Consider the following 18,292-nt stretch of genomic DNA (forward strand, 5'->3'; position numbering starts at 1 on the left):
CACACCTGTGGTCCTAGCTACTCGGGAGGCTGAGGATAGCTTAGGCCGAGGAGTTGGAGGCTGCAGTGCCCAGTGATTAATTGTACCACTGCACTCCAGCCTGGGTGATAGAGGGAGACCCTGACTCTAAAAAAAGTAATGAGGCTGGGCGCCATGGCTCACGCCTGTAATCTCAGCACTTTGGGACGCTGAGGTGGGTGGATCACAGGGTCAGGAGTTCTAGACCAGCTTGGCCAACATGGTAAAACCCAGTCTCTACTAAATATACAAAAATTAGCTGGGTGTGGTGGTACATGCCTGTAATCCCAGCTACTGAGGGGGCTGAGACAGGAGAATCACTTGAACTTGGGAGGTGGAGGTTGCAGAGAGCCAAGGTCATGCCACTGCACTCCAGCCTGGGTGACAGAGCGAGACTCGTCTCAAAAAAAAAAAAAAAAAAAAAAGAAAAAGAGGACTTGTTGAGAATGTGATATGTAATTTGAATATCTTGTGTGTGTTTTTTGTTTTAGAATTTTCCATTTCTTTGGATGGGACTGGATGGTAGGTGAGGGGGAACTTTTTAAGAGTCCTAGGCCGGGCGCGGTGGCTCACGCCTGTAATCCCAGCTCTTTGGGAGGCTGAGGCAGATGGATCACCTGAGGTCAGGAGTTCGAGACCAGCCTGGCAAACATGGTGAAACCCCGTCTCTACTAAAAACACAAAAATTAGCCAGGCATGGTGATGGTGCATGCCTGTAACCTCAGCTACTCGGGAGGCTGAGGCAGGAGTATCACTTGAACCCGGGAGGTGGAGGTTGCAGTGAACCCAGATTGCGCCACTGCACTCCAGCGGCGACAGTGAGACTTCGTCTCAAAAACAAAACAAAAGAAAAAACCAGTCCTCTTAATGTTTAAAAAAAGTTGCTGTAACACTGTGCTGGAGAATTTGAGAGAGTGTACACTGGACTGAGAGAAACTTGACTAGGAGGGAACGTAGGACAGTTGATTAGAACACCTGAACACTACTCTTCGCTTTGGGCAGGTGAATTTGGAGTGTTTGCAATGGCAATTGTATGCACTTCCATGGGAACACTTTCAGATTGCTCCTGACCCCACTCAGATTGGTGACTGGAGTGTTACTGGGAATCCTTTTAAGAATTGTTTTTTGTAGGCTGGGCGCGGTGGCTCACGCCTGTAATCCCAGCACTTTGGGAGGTTGAGGCGGGTGGATCACGAGGTCAGGAGATCGAGACCATCCTGGCTAACACGGTGAAACCCCATCTCTACTAAAAATACAAAAAATTAGCCAGGCTTGGTGGCGAGTGCCTGTAGTCCCCAGCTACTCGGGAGGCTGAGGCAGGAGAATGGCGTGAACGCGGGAGGCAGAGCTTGCAGTGAGCCGAGATCGAGCCACTGCACTCCAGCCTGGGTGACAGAGCGAGACTCTGTCTTAAAAACAAACAGAAACAAACAAACAAAAAAAAACCTTTTGTAGAGGAAAGAAGATTCTTCTTAAGAATTTCAGTATAGTATAGCCCAGGAGATTGATTTTTGCAGATGTTAATTATGCTGTTGAAAAATAGACTTTCTTTCACACATTTTGTAATATTGTCTTTTCTAGATGTAAGAAGTAGACCTTACGTGGTCGAGTGGATATAAATCCTCCAACTTGTTACGAACAGTTTGTTTGGGAGAAATAGCCAAGGGGATTTCCCTTTAAATCAAGGACCCTAAATGGATTCTCCCTGGCTTTGAGAAACTCTTTGTTGCATGCTTTATCTTTTACTTTGATTCATGACTGACCAGTTCTTACATCAAACATTTTTTTCCCCTTTGAAGTAAGAGAAGAGATACTTAAAAAAAAGAAAATGTAGTCTAGAAAGAGATTAGGAATAGAACACTGCTGACTTGTTCTTATACCAAGAGCTGGAGGCATAAACAGTTTTAATAAAAATGAATACTTTGTATCTTTTGATGTAACTTCCCTTTAGAAATTCTGTTTTCTCCTGTCTTAAATTCTTAGGTTATTTCTGATTGCTGTTTAAATAATTGGTAGTTACTATTTGAGTCATGCTTCTTAAAAAAAAAAAATGCTACAAAAATTCACTGGCTCAGCTTTCATTTAATTAGTATCAAAGAAATGATATCTGTGGCGGTGAACATTAGTAGCTTGTTCCAGGGTTTATTGTAGGTTTGTTCAAGTCAGTACTGCCCATCTTGGCACTTAGGTTCTTGGAATACAGAGGTGGATAAGGTTTGCCCCTCAGGGCTTATGGTCTTCTGGGGATGAAGAAGGTCCAGACACAGGAACAGAATTTTACTACAGTCATGATACGTGTTATCATAGTTGTATAAATCATAAACAGATATCCCAGTTGCTGCCTTTTGTCCAGTCATAAAGAATTTCTCCTTTCACTCTCAACTGTCCTGGTTTGGAAGATAATTGTATGTGTTATGAAACAATGGGAACATTGAAAAGAGACATTTACCTCTGCCTGGCAGAGATCAGGGAAGGCTTCCTGGAGGAAGGTGCTTTCTGAGCTGAATCTTGAAGGGTAACTAGGAGTTAAGCCAATCACAGAGGGCATAAGCAGGAGCTGGTAACAACACATAGCAGGAGAGAAAGAGTCAGAGTGGGAGAGAGAGAGAAAGGGTGAGAGGGTGTGTATGTATTTGCAAAGTGTGAGAATTAGGTATATCTACAAATTATTGGAACATAAAGTTTGTAGAGTGTCACTGTGGATGGGTAAAGAGACAGGCAGAGACCAGATTGTGAGGGTTCCATATGCCAGGCCAGTGAGCACCTACTCTGTGCCAGACATTGTAGGCGTTACTTACATTGTCTCTAATCTGTCCAACAACTCTGAGAGGAAGACATCAGTATCCTTCAAAAGAGAACCTAGGTTCGGGTTGGGTTGTAGTTGCCCCAGTTTAGAATGTAAAAATTTGAATCTAACTCTAGGTCCTGTTCTTTACCAGTGGGCCAGTGGACTTTGGACGCTTCAGCTTTTGCAGTATGTGATTAAGGAGCTGTTGAAGGATTTTATTTGCTTTCTATTATTATTATTATTATTTTTTGAGACAGGGTCTCACTCTGTCACCCTGGCTGAAGTGCAGTGGTGCCATCACAGCTCACTGCAGCTTCCACTTCCTGGGCTCAGATGATTCTCCCACCTCAGCCTCCTGTGTAGCTGGGATTACAGGCATGCGCCACCATGCCCAGCTAGTTTTTTGTATTTTTTTGTAGAGACAGGGTTTCACCATGTTGCCCAGGCTGGTTTTGAACTCCTAGGCTCAAGCAATCTGCCCACCTTGGCCTCCCAAAGTGCTGGGATTACAGGTGTGACCCACTTTACCCAGCCATATATATTTTTAAAATTCTTTAAAGAGATGAGATTTCACTGTGTTACCCAGGCTGGAGTGCAGTGGCTATACACAGGCACGATCATGGTGCACTACAGCCTGGAGCTCCTGAGCGCAAATGACCCTCCTGCCTCAGTCTCAGCTGAGACTATAGATGTGCACCAGTGTGCCTGGCCTGTTGAAGGATTTTCGAGCTGAAAGTGATGAGGGCAGGTTTGCTTTGCTGGGTTGACCTCAGGCTATAACATGTAAGTTCTACCAGAGCAGGGATTTGGTCTTGTTTACTGTGAATCTCTAGAATTGTGTCTGGCACAAGGTACGTGTTCCATGTGTTTGTTGAATGAAGGATGACAACAGAGTCAGAATGGATTTGAGGAAAGCAGGACTGGATGGAGGGATAAATATTAACAGGCTGTTGTGTTGGGTCAGGTAAGAGACTGGTTTTGGGACTTGGCGGACAGATGAGCGAGAAGGATGACACCTGCGTTTCTGAATTAGGTGATTATACAGGCTGTCAATCAAGGTAGGGAATACAGGAAGAAGAGTGGGTCTGGAGAAGAGGTGAATTAGAGTTGCCAATTAGATGAATTAAGAGTAGAGCTGAATTAGAGTAGATAATGAAGGGGTATAATCAGTACACAACTGAATATTTGAATCTGAAATTTGGGGGAGAAGTCAGAGCTAGAGGTAGAGATTAGGTAGTTATCAGAATTTAGGTAGTAGCTGAAACTGAGATGATAATGTTACCCATGGAGAATGGAAAATCTGAAAAGAGAAGCAAAGAATAGGACCATGGGAAATAGGGGTTTTATTTTAGTATCTTCTCCAAACCTTGACTTTGGTGCTGAGGTCTTATGTTCTTCCATAGAGAGTACCTTCCGCAGCAGACCTATCAGACGAGATCGGGCACATTCAGGGTGGTATGGCTGTAGACAGCAGCGTCCTATCCGACTTACTGCTTTATGTTTTGCTTGTGACAGCAGTACTTGGTTATGGTAGTTAAATGGACTGTAAGATGTTAGCTTGATTTGGAGTACCCTGAGTAGCTGCACAGGCAGGCAAAGTACAAAGATGTTGACAGCTTTTTTCTTCCTTTAGGAGAATAATGTATCTAAAACAAGTCTTAAAGCAAGAGAGCTGCAGTTGCACACTAAGAAAATACTGCAATACTGCCATGACTTGGTTATAGGTGATGCTAACATAAATGGGATGTTCTGTTTCTCATTGCACCAGTCATGCAGAATCATAGCATCGTGTGCCAAATGGCAGAACGTACTGTGGCAGTTAACACCACAAATTAACAACACAGTGGCAAAAAGCACCGTTTAAAAATATGGGTACTTGGCCGGGCGTGGTGGCTCACTTCTATAATCCCAGCACTTTAGGAGGCTGAGGTGGGTAGATCACCTGAGGTCAGGAGTTCGAGACTAGCTCTAGTCTCTACTGAAATACAAAAATTAGTATATATATGTACGTACTAATCAAACTTCCTTGGGAAAGAAAATGTGAATGCATTTCTGTCTCATACATTTCTTGTGCAGCGCTATATATTCTGTGGTTTAGCAGTATTAACAGCATCAAGCTAAACAGTAACCAGTGTTGCTAAGGTCTTGCATACTATACCATGTATGCTGAGAAGATATGCATCCTTAGAATTGAGAATTAGAACATTTCAGTTAATTGCAATAACTTTTCAGTAACTGGATATATGTGTAATTTGATTTCTGAAGTAATTTTAACTGTGGAGAAACTAAGTTGTCACCAGTGGTACCTCATAGCATAACTTTAGCCCATGATATATGGGTGGATGGATGGATATAAATGGAAATTGCACACTGAAATTAGGACGTTTATATTTCTTCAGGTATTAGAAAACTACTCGGATGCTCCAATGACACCAAAACAGATTCTGCAGGTCATAGAGGCAGAAGGACTAAAGGAAATGAGGTTTGTATTGTTCTTGTTGCTTAACATGAGGGTTTCATAGGATATGTGTCTTTCTTTAGTTGTGTAGTGATAAGAGTAAGTACATCTGTGTATGTATTTGTGCTTCTGTGTCTGGTAGTGAGATGGAACTATCCATTTCCCAAATTGTGTGTCGTCTGAGTGGAGGGTGGCAGTGGGTGAACATCCATTTGTTTTCATTTAGAGGTGCAGTGGCTTTCCGCATCTCCTTGCTCTTCCTTAAATCTTGGCATAGAGCTTGTTTTTTGTGTAAGGAGTCAGGGCACATTTTCTCTTGTGCTGTTTCAGAAGTTTCAGACCTGATAGCCTCTATTGTGCCTTACGCTACCCTTTTCTCTATGCCATATCACTGAATTTCTTTCTTTTGGAATAAAAGAACGGTGGTCTCATCAACATAAACCACTGACTTTTTTCCCCCTACTAATTCCAGTCATATGTGATATGAATTTACTGAATTTTGAGGTGAACCTTTATTTTCTAAATTTATGGTGTAGTTTTCCTAGAGAAGTAACAAGTTAGAAACATAGAATTGCTGGCCTGAAAGCCAGTGACTATCTTTAATCTTCTTTTTCCTCATCCTAACTTCAAACTTAAAAAAAAAAAAAAAAAAAATGCTGGGTGTAGTGGCGCACGCCTGTAATCCCAGCACTTTGGGAGGCCAAGGCAGACAAATCACTTAGGACAGGAGTTCGAGACCAGCCTGGCCAACATGGCAAAACTGCGTCTCTACTAACAATACAAAGATTAGCTGGCATGGAGATGCATGCCTGTAGCCTGTAGTTCCAGCTTGGGAGGCTGAGGCCGGAGAATCGCTTGAACTCAGGAGACGGAGGTTGCAGTGAGCCGAGATTGCACCACTGCACTCCAGCCTGGGCAACAGAATAAGACTCCATCTCAAAAAACAAAACAAAACAAAAAAAGTACTTAAATGAGGAAAGAGGAGAGTACTACACAGTCCTTGCCTGGGACTCAGAGCAAACTTCATGTTTTTGCTAGTCAAACTTAGCTGCTTTAATTGACCTTTTAGGGTCAAAAGGCCTTCACTTTCCAGTTGTCAGTTCAAACATTCTCAAGTTGATGTTTTGTGGGGGAGGGAAGATTAAGATTGTCTACATCACATTTATTTGACTTGTACTTATCCACTGTATAGTGTTATAATTGTGCTTTATTTTTGTTTTTATGGGCTATTTCCCATCATGCTGCTGTCTGCACTGCTGTTGGACCACTTTGCCTATAGAAGGTAAATGAGTCCCTTTGGGACATATGGAATTGAGAACCTTAACTTGTTTCTGCTTCTTGTTCTTACAGGAATTATGAAGCAGTCATGATGGCTCATGATGAGTGAGCAGCTCTGTAATTTGTAGACAGAGGTATAATATGTAGGAGTCACAGAAGAGCTGTGCCAGCATGCTGTTCCCCTTGTAGCAGAGATGCTAGCACACCCACTTGATACTCCAGATTTTGCACAAGGTTTCTTTTAGAGATTGGTTCTTGGTGAAAAATTTTTTAGCATCCAGTGTGTTCCAAGGCAAAATAAGTAATAGTTTTTTAATGGTTTTTTTAGACTCAGAATTTATTTTTAACACTGCATAAATTAGGGCCTCTAGTTCTGAAAAATGTGAAGAGGCTTACTTAAGCTATTTATGTGTTTTTTAACATGCTGGGGAGAGGGAAGAGAGGGTGCACAGGTGACTGCTAGCACTAATATGCTAGTGCCAAACTCAGTTAATATTAGTAATGGGCATTTGTTGATATTTTTGGTAGCTTTTCTATTTAAAGATTCAGTAAGTAGCATCCTTCGCACTGAATTGTCACGTTTTGCAACCTGCTGTTGTGGCAGGGACCATGAAACAACTTAGTATGCCATTGTTTCAGTTTAATGTTTAAGCATTACTGGGAACTAAATCCACTTGACTTACTTTTTGCATTTAGGTTTAAATAATTGTTCCTGGGTAGATACAGAATAAAACTCAATCTCCCCACTTCCAGCAGAGAAAAAAACAAATGAAATACTGTTCTTTTTGTGTACTTACTAGAAAATGTTTAACTGGAAAAAAGTTCTGCTTGTTTTATTGGCACAGCACCATTGATTCTGTGATTCTTTGTCATAATATTCTATGGCAGTTTCTGAGTATGATATGTAGATTGAAATATAGAGGCTAGGAAACTTTTAATAGTAAAATTTTACTAAAACTTAATTTATTAACTTATTAAAATATAACTTGAAAAAATTGTGAGGTTTTTCTTGGAAATTTGATTTATATTGTCAAAAAGCACTGAAGAAGTGTTAGTTATGGATTTCGGGTATCACATAATGTTTATTCCAGAGTTCTCTGAGTGTGATTTATGTGAATTTCATTTGGTTATTCTTTTACTATTTTCACAGTGAAATTGTCATGAGATTTTTTTCTTCTGTATTTCTTGCTTAGCTTCTTCTCATTTAAGAATGAGTTGGAGGGATTAGGTCTTTAAGTAGGCAGATGGATTGTATGACCCTTATCCATTCTTTTGTGGTTTTACAGTGGGACGTCCCCTCTCGCATGCCTCAATGCTATGCTACATTCCAATTCAAGAGGAGGAGAGGGGTTGTTTTATAAACTGCCTGGCCGAATCAGCCTTTTCACACTCAAGGTAAGTGATATGAACTCTGTTTTGGCGCAGTGATTCTTGGACTTTTAATGTGCATAAGAATCACCTGGTAGGTCTGGAATAGGGGCCATGAATTTGCATTTCTCACATGCAGTCAGGTGACATTGATGTTGTTCTTTTTTTTAGACGTAGTCTCGCTGTGTCACCCAGGCTGGAGTGCAATGGGGCGAGATCTCGGCTCACTGCAACCTCTGCCTCCCGTGTTCAAGTGATTCTCCCAGCTCAACCTCCCAAGTAGCTGGGACTACAGGCACGTGCCACCACGCCCCGCTAATTTTTTAATTTTTTTAATAGAGACGGGGTTTCACCATGTTGGCCAGGCTGGTCTCGAAATCCTGACCTGAGGTGATCCACCTGCCTCGGCCTCCCAAAGTGCTGGGATTACAGGCATGAGCCACCGCACCTGGCCAGATGCTGTTGCTTCTAAATGGCACTTTGAGGTGTTCTAATATGAATTAGATATTAGAAATTATTTAGTCATAGCAGCTCTTGTCTGTGTGTTCATCTTTTCTTGTCTATATCTTTGTAGATTGTACAAAACTGAAGCATAACTATGGGGATAATTGCCGATGTGCCTTTTTTTTTTTTTTTTTTTTTGAGATGGAGTCTCACTCTGTTGCCCAGGCTGGAGTGCAGTGGTGCGATCTCAGCTCATTGCAACCTCCACCTCCCAGGTTCAAGCAATTCTTCTGCCTCAGCCTCCTGAGTAGCTAGGAGTGCACTACCATGCCCAGGTAATTTTTGTATTTTTAGTAGAGACGGGGTTTCACCATGTTGGCCAGGCTTGTCTTGAACTCCTGACCTCGTGATCCGTCCGCCTTAGCCTCCCAAAGTGCTGGGATTACAGGCATGAACCACCGCACCTGGCCACAGATGTGCCTTAATTAGGATATTGTTGTAGTAATGATGTGAAGGATAAATTACTGGGCAGCTAATGTAAGACCTACTCTATGGAAAATAACTGAAATGTGAACATATTTGTGGAAATTAAGTGACAGTAATTATAAAGGAAGAGTACTTAAATCAGGTGGAGTTCATAATAAAGCTTAAATAGGGCCGAAATGAACAGGCTAATTATTTTTCCACCATTTGTGATATATATGGTAATCATTTAGACCGGGGGTCTAAAAAGTTTTTCTGTAAAGGACCAGAAAATCAATGTTTTTTTGTTTTGTGGATCATACTGTCTTTGTCTTAACCACTCAGGTCTGCCATTGTAGTAGGAAAGCAGCCATACCCCAATGAATGGGCATGGCTGTGTTCCAATAAAAAAAAATTATTTTATTTACAAATGTTTGTTTTACTTACGAAAACAGGCTGCAGGCCAGATTTGATTTGGGGCTGTACTTTGTCGACCCCTGATTTAGACATAAGATGACTTGTCGACATTGGAGAAACTGAAAATTTGATGCTGACCCTTTCGTTCTTCCATAGTGTGTTATAAATTGTAGCAGTCAATACAAACTTTCCTTTTTGTTTTCTTGATGGACTGTATTCAAAATAAATACCTGAACAAATACCAACTATATAACATGAAGCCATAAAACTTGGTCTTTATATATAAATAAAGTTTATCTTGGGGTCAGATGTCTGTGCTGTTTTCTATATTGTTTTTATATCCAATCGTTTGGTCTTTTTCCTTTCAGTTTTGTATGCTTTTCTTGTAATCGAGCCTTGGAAGAGACAGAGCCACTGAGCTCAAAACCTAGCTTTGTGGTCAGGTGTGGTGGCTCATGCCTGTAATCCCAGCACTTTAGGAGGCTAAGGCAGGAGGATTGCTTAAACTCAGGAGTACGTGACCTTGTCTCTATTAAAAAAAAAAAAAAGCCTTGCATGGTGGTGTGTGTGCTTATAGTCTTAGCTACTCAGGAGGCTGAGGCAGGAGGGTAGCTTGGAGATGGAGGCTGCAGTGAGCTGTGATCACACCACTGCTCTCCAGCCTGGGTCACATAGCAAGACCCTGTCTCAAAACAAAAACCTAGCTTTGTAACCTGGGAGGGATTTAACCCCTCTTTTTGGTGGAATGTGCATCCCTGGCATTGAGTCAGTCCTTAATAAATGATAGCCTTTATGATGATCTGAGGTTTATCATCCGTAATTGCCTGTTAATGGCATTTTTCTATTAATATTATATATTTTTTGAGATAGGGTCTTGTTCTGTCACCTGGACTGGAGTGCAGTAGCACAGTCACAGCTCACTGCAGCCTTGACCTCCTAGGCTCAAAAGATCCTCCCACCTCAGCCTTCTGAGTAGCTAGGACTTCAGGCGCATACCACTATGCCTGGCTAATGTTTTGTATTTTTTGTGGAGAAGGAGTTTTGCCATGTTGCCCAGGCTGGTCTCGAACTCCTGGGGTCAAGCGATCCACTGGCTTTGGCCTCCCAAAGTGCCAGGATTACAGACGTGAGCCACTGCACCTGGCCTATTATTTTTTAATTTAATATTAATTTATATTTTTAGAAACAGGGTCTCACTCTGTTGTCCACAGCTGGAGTGCAGTGGTATAACCATAGCTCACTGTAGCCTTGAACTCCTGGGCTCAAGCAGTAGCCCCACGTTAGCCTCCCGAGTAGCATACACCACCACCCCAGCTAATTTTTAAATTTTTTCCTAGAGATGAAGTCTTGCTATGTTGGTTAAACTGGTCTCAAACTCCTGGCCTCAAGTGATCTTCCCACCACAGCTTCACAAAGCACTGGGATTACAGGTGTGAGCAACCATACCTGGCCCTTTATTATCATATATATAGCATATTGTTACATATGCTATAATTATATATAGTTATAATTATTTAATACATATTATATGTTTATTACAAATATGCCTGTTAATGATATATTCTGTTTTTAAAAGGAAAGATAATTACTTTTTTCTATGAGTACCTTAAGGGCAGGAACTGAGTTTTATTTGTGTTTGTAATTTGGCTCTGGGCAGAATTCTTGACATAGTACATGCTTTGTGCGAACTGAATTATATTTCTTCATCTTAATTTTACAGGTGTGAGCCACTGCACCAGGCCCCTTCATCTTAATTTTAATATATCTTTGAATAAACACCATTGTATGAACCTGCCGTAAGCTTGGGAGTGGTCTGTTAGTCTACAGCTTGTGTCTGAGACGTGCTAATTGAATATTTGCTCAGTACCTCATCTTAACTGCCTTTGGCTTTATGTTGCTTATCCTTCATAGTATCTTGTTCATTGGCCTTTTACATCCATAGGCCTCACTTCTCTGATATTCGTTGTGCTCTTTTAATGGAGTAATGGTTTGCTTGGTTGGTTCCTCTAATTAGACTATAAACTCCTTGAGAGCAGAGTCTGTATTTTATTAATTACTCACAGTACTAGGTACATAGTTGCCTTCAATAAATATATATTTAATGAATGAATTTAGTGAATAATGGCTACATTTTTGTACTTCGTTATTCTTTTTTTTTTTTTTTTCTGAGACAGAATCTTGCTCTAACCCACGCTGGAGTGCAGTGGTGTGATCTTGGCTCACTGCAACCTCCACCTCCCAGGCTGAAGTGATTCTCCTGCCTCAGCCTCCCGAGTAGCTAGGACTACAGGCGTGCACCACCATGCCTGGCTAATTTTTGTATTTTTGGTAGAGATGGGGTTTTACTATGTTGGCCAGGCTGGTCTTGAACTCTTGACCTCGTGATCTGTCTGCCTCGGCCTCCCAAAGTGCTGGGATTACAGGCGTGAGCCACCGCACCCAGCCTTCATTATTCTTTTGACATTTGATGATAAATACTGTTTATGGTTTTCTTTTTTTCTTTTTTTTTTTGGTAGAGACCGTCTCGCTTTGTTGCCCAGGCTGGTCTTGAACTTTTGGACTCAAGTGATCCACCCACCTCAGCCTCCCAAAGTGTTGGGATTACATGCATGAGCCACCTCATCTGTCCTTCTTCATAATTTTGTTGGGCTGGGCACGGTGGCTCACACCTGTAATCCCAGCACTTTGAGAGGCTGAGGTGGGTGGATCACTTGAGGTCAGGAGTTCAAGACCAGCCTGGCCAACATGGTGAAACCCCATCTCTACTAAAAATACAAAAATTAGCCAGGCGTGGGTGTGCACGCCTGTAATCCTAGCTACTCAGGAGGCTGAGGCAGGAGAATCGCTTTAACCCGGGAGATGGAGGTTGCAGTGAGCCGAGATTGTGCCATTGCACTCCAGCCTGGGCAACAAGAGTAAAGCTCCATCTCAAAAACAGTTTTGATGAAACTGTCCCTGGATTTGCATCTGGCATCTAGCTCATATCTCAGAGCCAGAATGAAGGGTGCTTACCTCTGGGTTTGGTAAATTTTAGCTTGGTTAATTATGTGTGTGCCTTAATTTTTTTGACCTATTATAGAAGCAATATACGTAAATGCAACAGAGAAAATGAAAGTAATCCATAAAATTCTACCTGTGGCCAGCTGTGATGGCTCATGCCTGTAATCCCAGCACTTTGGGAGGTTGAGGCGGGTGGATCACTTGAGGTCAGGAGTTCGAGACCAGCTTGGCCAACATGGTGAAACCCTGTCTCTATTGAAAATGCGAAAATTAGCTGGGCGTGGTGGTGGGTGCCTGTAATTCCAGCTACTTGGGGAGGCTGAGGCTGGAGAATTGCTTGAACCTGGGAGGTGGAGGTTGCAGTGAGCCAAGATCGCACCACTGCACTCTAGCCTGGGTGACAGAGACTCTTAAGAAAAAGAAAAAAAAATTCAGATACCTGTAACCTAAATAATTAATACTTGAAAAAATTTCATCATTGCTTCTTTCAGTTAATATATTTTGAACCACTTGCCATGGTGTTATATATAGACATGTCTTATATATGTGTATATATATGTGTGTATTTATTTATTTTTTTGAGACAGAATCTCACTTTGTCATCCAGGCTGGAGTTCAGTGGTACAATCATGGCTCACTGCACTCTTGACTTCCTGGGCTCAAGCAATCCTTCCAGCTTCCTTAGTAGCTGGGACTACAGGTGCATGCCATCACACCCAGCTAATTTTTGCAGTTTTTGTTGAGGTGGGAGTTCACTAGTCTTGAATTCCTGAGCTCAAGCAATCCTCCCATCTTGGCTTCCCAAAGTGCTGAGATTATAGGCACGAGCCACTGTGCTCACCCAGTTTTTTATTTTTAGATACAGGGTCTCGCTCTGTGGCCTAAAGCTAGATGGTGCAGTGGCACCATCATAGCTCACTACAACCTTGAGCTCCTGGGCTCAAGGAATCTTCCGGTCAGCCTCCCCAGTAGCTGGGACCACAGGCATGCACCACTGCACCTAATTAAAAAAAATTTTTTTTATAGAGATGGAGGGGGTCTCATTTTGTACCTCAGGCTAGTCTCAAACTCCTGGCCTCAAGCAATCCTCTGCTTCAGCCTCCCGAAGTGCTGGGATTACAGGTGTGAGCCACGGTGCCTGGCCCCTTATTCTTTTTGAAGGCTGTTTTAAGAATTCCAGATTTCCGGCCATGAGTGTGTGATTACTAACTAGTCCCTTGTTACATGCCTCATCAACACCACACTTCTCCCAGAAGTTGTGCAGGCATTTAGTTTATTGTTACTCAGGAATGGATGAGAAAGGATATCAAAGATCTGAACCAGCTGATTACCATCTTGATCACTTGAGAACTCAGGTCTGTCCAATAAACACCCTAATCCAAGGTGTTGTTAAATACATTTTTTTTTACGTTTATTTATTTTGAAAAATTTCAAACCTATAGAAAAATTGAAGCAGTACCATAGTGTCTTAGTCCATTTTCTATTACTTATAACAGAATATCCAAAAGTGAGTAATTTATAAAGAAAAGTAATTTATTTCTTACAGTTATGGAGGCCAAGGTTGAGGAGACATATCTGGTCAGTGTTTTGCCATGTTGGTCAGGCTGGACTCGAACTCCTGACCTCAAGGCCTGCCTTGGCCTCCCAAAGTGCTGGGATTACGGGCATGAGCCACCGTGCCCAGCCACCTCTGAGCACTGTAGATAGTATGTCTTAAGAACAAAGACATGGCCTGGCGCAGTGGCTCATGCCTGTAATCCCAGCACTTTGGGAGGCTGAGTCGGGCGGATCACCTTAGGTCAGGAGTTCGAGGCAAAACCCCGTCACTACTAAAAATACAAAAAATTAGTCGGGCGTGGTGGTGTGCACCTGTAATCCCAGCTACTCAGGAGGCTGAGGCTGGAGAATCACTTGAACCTAGGAGGCAGAGGCTGCAGTGAGCCGAGATGGCACCACTGCACTCTAGCCTGGGTGACAGAGCAAGACTTGGTCTCAAAAAAAAAAAAAAAAAAAGTGAAAAAAGAACAAAGACATTTTGCTACATAACCACAATGCCATTATCACACTCAAGAAACTTAACATTGATATGATTGTATATAATACATATTCAAATTTTTCTCTCGTTTCAAAATTATTCTTTGTGGCCTAAAATCCTGTATCCAATCATGATATTTTTGAACAATCCAGACTAGTTGTCGTATAGAATTAAGTAGTTTTTTTTTTTTTTTTTTTTTTTTTTTGGAGACAGGGCCTGGCTCCGTCGCGCAGGCTGGAGTGCAGTGGCATGATCACGGCTTACTGCAACCTCTGTCTCCTGTGCTCAAGCAATCTTGTGCCTTAGCTTCCTAAGTAGCTGGAATTGGTGGTGCATGACACCACGCCTAGCTAATTTTTGTATTTTTAGTAGAGACGGGGTTTTGTCATGTTGCCCAGGCTGGTCTTGAACTCCTGGACTCAAAGCAATCCTCCCACCTCAGCCTCCCAAAGTGCTGGGATTATAGGTGTGAGCCACCAGGCTTGGCAATTAAGTACATTTTTTAAGGACTAATAAAAATGTAGAAATGTTGGTTATTTCCAGAATCCTTTATAGTTTACTGCCAGTAGTAATGTAGTAATGCCAGACAGTAGTCATGTCTACTGTTCCAGGTTGTCCAAAGGATTCAGCAGCAAAGGATGAAAGTGGTGGGAAGTTTTGAATAGTGGTCGACCAAGGGCTAGTTTGGTGAGTGTCTTGCCTATGATAATGGACAGGAAGACACCAGTTATTTTATTTTATTTTATTTTTATTTTTATTTTTATTTTATATTTTCTGTTGTGTTGTGTTGTGTTATGTTATCTTTGAGGCAGAGTCTCACTGTATCACCCAGGCTGGAGTGCAGTGGCACAATCTCGGCTCACTGTAACCTCTGCCTCCCGGGATGAAGTGATCCTCCTGCCTCAGCCTCTTGAGTAGCTGGGATTATAGGCGTGAGCCACCACACCCGACTAATTTTTTGTATTTTTAGTAGAGACGGGGTTTTACCATGTTGGCCAGGCTGGTCTTGAACTCTTACCTCAGGTGATCCACCCACCTCAGCCCCCCAAAGTGTTGGGATTACAGGCGTGAGCCACCACACCCAGCTGACACCAGTTATTTAACTCATATTTCTCCCTTTTCCTTTTAAACGTAGTAGTGACACCTTTGAAATCTTTTGGCATTTTCTTTGCCTTTTCTCCCTTGTGTTAAGGATAAGCTTATGTGCAGAATGGCTTGTTAGTTTTTTCTCCTCCATACTTGGAAATCTCATCTGGTGGGACATTAGGGTCAGAATTTTGTATATTATGTATTATATATCTATTGTATATATAATGTATTTTATATAATAGATAATATATAATATATATATAATGATAGATATATAATATGTATAATATATAATTATATGTTATATATTTTATATATATAAAATAAAAATAAAAAATTGCAATTATTTTCAAATAGTAAAACCACATAGATAAAATATAATTCTGACCAGGCACGTGGCTCACGCCTGTAATCCCAGCACTTTGGGAGGCTAAGGTGGGTGGATCACCTGAGGTCAGGTGATATAATATACATAGATATATATTATATATTATATAGATATCTATATAATATATAATATATTAATAGATATATTAATATAGTAATATATATTATATATTATATAGATATATAATATATAGCTATCTATATAATATAGATATATTAATATATAATATATAGCTATCTATATAATATAGATATATTAATATATAATATATAATATATTATATATAATATATAATATATTAATATATAATATATAATATATTAATATATAATATATATTACATATCAATATATAATATATTGATATATTATATATTATATATCGATTTATAATATATTAATATATTATAATATATATCGATTTATAATATATTAATATATTATAATATTATATATCGATATATAATATATTAATATATTATAATATTATATATCGATATATAATATATTAATATATTATAATATATATCGATATATAATATGTTAATATATTATATATTATATATCGATATATAATATGTTAATATATTAACATATTATATATCGATATATAATATATAATATATTAACATATTATATATCGATAGATATATTAATATGATATATAATATATAGATATCTATAATATATATTATATATAATATATCTGTGTATATTGTATCACCTGACCTCAGGTGATTCACCCACCTTAGCCTCCCAAAATGCTGGGATTACAGGCGTGAGCCACGTGCCTGGCCAGAATTATATTTTATCTATGTGGTTTTACTATTTGAAAATAATTGCAATTTTTTATTTTTATTTTTTGGTTCTGGAAACATTTGTGTGGACTTATCTATGATTGTCAAAGGTTTACTGATTTGCTGGAGATTTTTTGGGCATGACAAAGGGTTTCTTCTTTGATAAAAGTTTTTCTGGGTAATGTGATGGTAGAGGTTGAGTATCCTTTATCTGAAATGCTCGACATGAAGTGTTTTGGATTTGAGAATTTTTAGCATCTTGGAATATTTACCACATACATAGTAAGGTATCTGAAGGATGGGGCCCAAGTCTAAACACAGAATTCGTTTGTGTTTCATATTTACCTTATATGCATGAAACAAAGTTGTTTGTTTTGTTTTGTTTTTTTTGAGACGGAGTCTCACTCTGTCGTCCAGGCTGGAGTGCAATGGCATGGTCTTGGCTCACTGCAGCCTCCGCCTCCCAAGTCCAAGCGATTCTCTTACCTCACCCTCCCGAGTAGCTGGGATTACAGACATGAGGCACCATGCCCGGCAAATTTTTGTATTTTTAGTAGAGATGGGGTTTCACCATGTTGGCCAGGCTGGTCTCAAACCCCTGACCTGAAGTGATCTGCCTGCCTCAGCCTCCCAAAGTCCTGGGATTACAGGTGTGAACCACCGCACCTGGCCCCAAAATAAAGTTTTGACTGTGTGTGTGTGTGTGTGTGTGTGTGTGTGTGTGTTTTGGAGACAGAGTCTCACTCTGTCGCCCAGGCTGGAGTGCAGTGGCATGATCACAGCTCACTGCAACCTTAGCTTCCTGGGCTCAAACGATCCTCCCACTTTAGCCTCCCAAGTAGTTGGGACTACAGGCACATGCCACTGTGGCTGAGTAATTTTTGTGTGTGTGTGTGTGTGTGTGTGTGTTTTAATAGAGGTGGGGTTTTGCCATGTTGCCCAGCCTGGTCTTGACCTCCTGGGCTCAAGCCATCTGCCCACCTTGACCTCCCAAAGTGCTGGGATTATAGGTGTGAACCACCATGCCCAGCCTTTGACTGTGTTTTGATGGCAACCCATCACGTGAGGTCAGGTGTAGAAATTTCCATTTTTGGCGTCAGGTTGGCACTCCAAAGGTTTCAGATTTTGGAGCTTCTTGGAGTTTTGGATTAGGGATGCTCAGCCTGTACATTTGACAATTTATATACAGATCTTGCATCAGTACTTGGAGCTAGTCCTCACTGGTGGGACAGGTGAAAATTATCTCTACTTTGAGTTCTTAATTTGAATTCTTTTTTCTTAAGCTTTTCCTAAAGTCATCTGTCAGTGTTAATTATTGCCCGGTTAGGTAGGATTTGTATTGTTTTTTACACTTGGGATTTCCTCTTGTCATAAGATCACTGTGAACTCCCTTGTAGTGTTGTACATTCTTAGGACTTTCATGCTGAAATACTATGCTTTTATGAAATGGTGGTTGTGTCTTTGCTGAGTTTAAATAGGGTCCAGGCCGGGCATGGTGGCTCATGCTTACCCTGTCTCAAAAAAAAAAAAAAAAAAAAAACCCTCAACTAAATCTGGTTAAATAGGCCAGGCTCGGTGGCTCATGCCTGTAATCCCAGCACTTTGGGAGGCGGAGGCAGGCGGATCACCTGAGGTCAGGAGTTCAAGACCAGCCTGGCTAACACGGCGAAGCCCTGTCTCTATTAAAAATAAAAAAAAAACTAGCCAGGTGTGGTGGTGCACACCTGTAGTCCCAGCTACTCGGGAGGCTG

General features: G+C 40.9%; 1 protein-coding gene across 9 annotated transcripts in view; it reads left to right on the top strand.

Moving 5' to 3' along the window:
- The window catches only part of ASXL1 (ASXL transcriptional regulator 1), an 81,191-nt gene that overhangs the window by 2,992 nt on the left and 59,907 nt on the right, over nt 1-18,292 (top strand). For 5 of the 9 annotated variants that reach the window (XM_054542109.2, XM_054542112.2, XM_054542117.2 and 2 more), the window contains exons 2-3: nt 5,206-5,288; nt 7,829-7,937. In XM_054542109.2, coding sequence (XP_054398084.1) covers nt 5,206-5,288; nt 7,829-7,937 — 192 coding nt within the window. Of the gene's footprint in view, nt 1-5,205; nt 5,289-7,826; nt 7,938-8,081; nt 8,547-10,570; nt 10,664-10,953; nt 11,029-18,292 lie in introns of those variants that run through there. The other 4 variants (XM_054542119.2, XM_054542118.2, XM_063720767.1 and 1 more) reach the window with 4 other exon arrangements.

The sequence above is a fragment of the Pongo abelii genome, chromosome 21, assembly GCF_028885655.2.
Source record: "Pongo abelii isolate AG06213 chromosome 21, NHGRI_mPonAbe1-v2.0_pri, whole genome shotgun sequence".
NCBI classification, from domain to species: Eukaryota; Metazoa; Chordata; class Mammalia; order Primates; family Hominidae; genus Pongo; species Pongo abelii.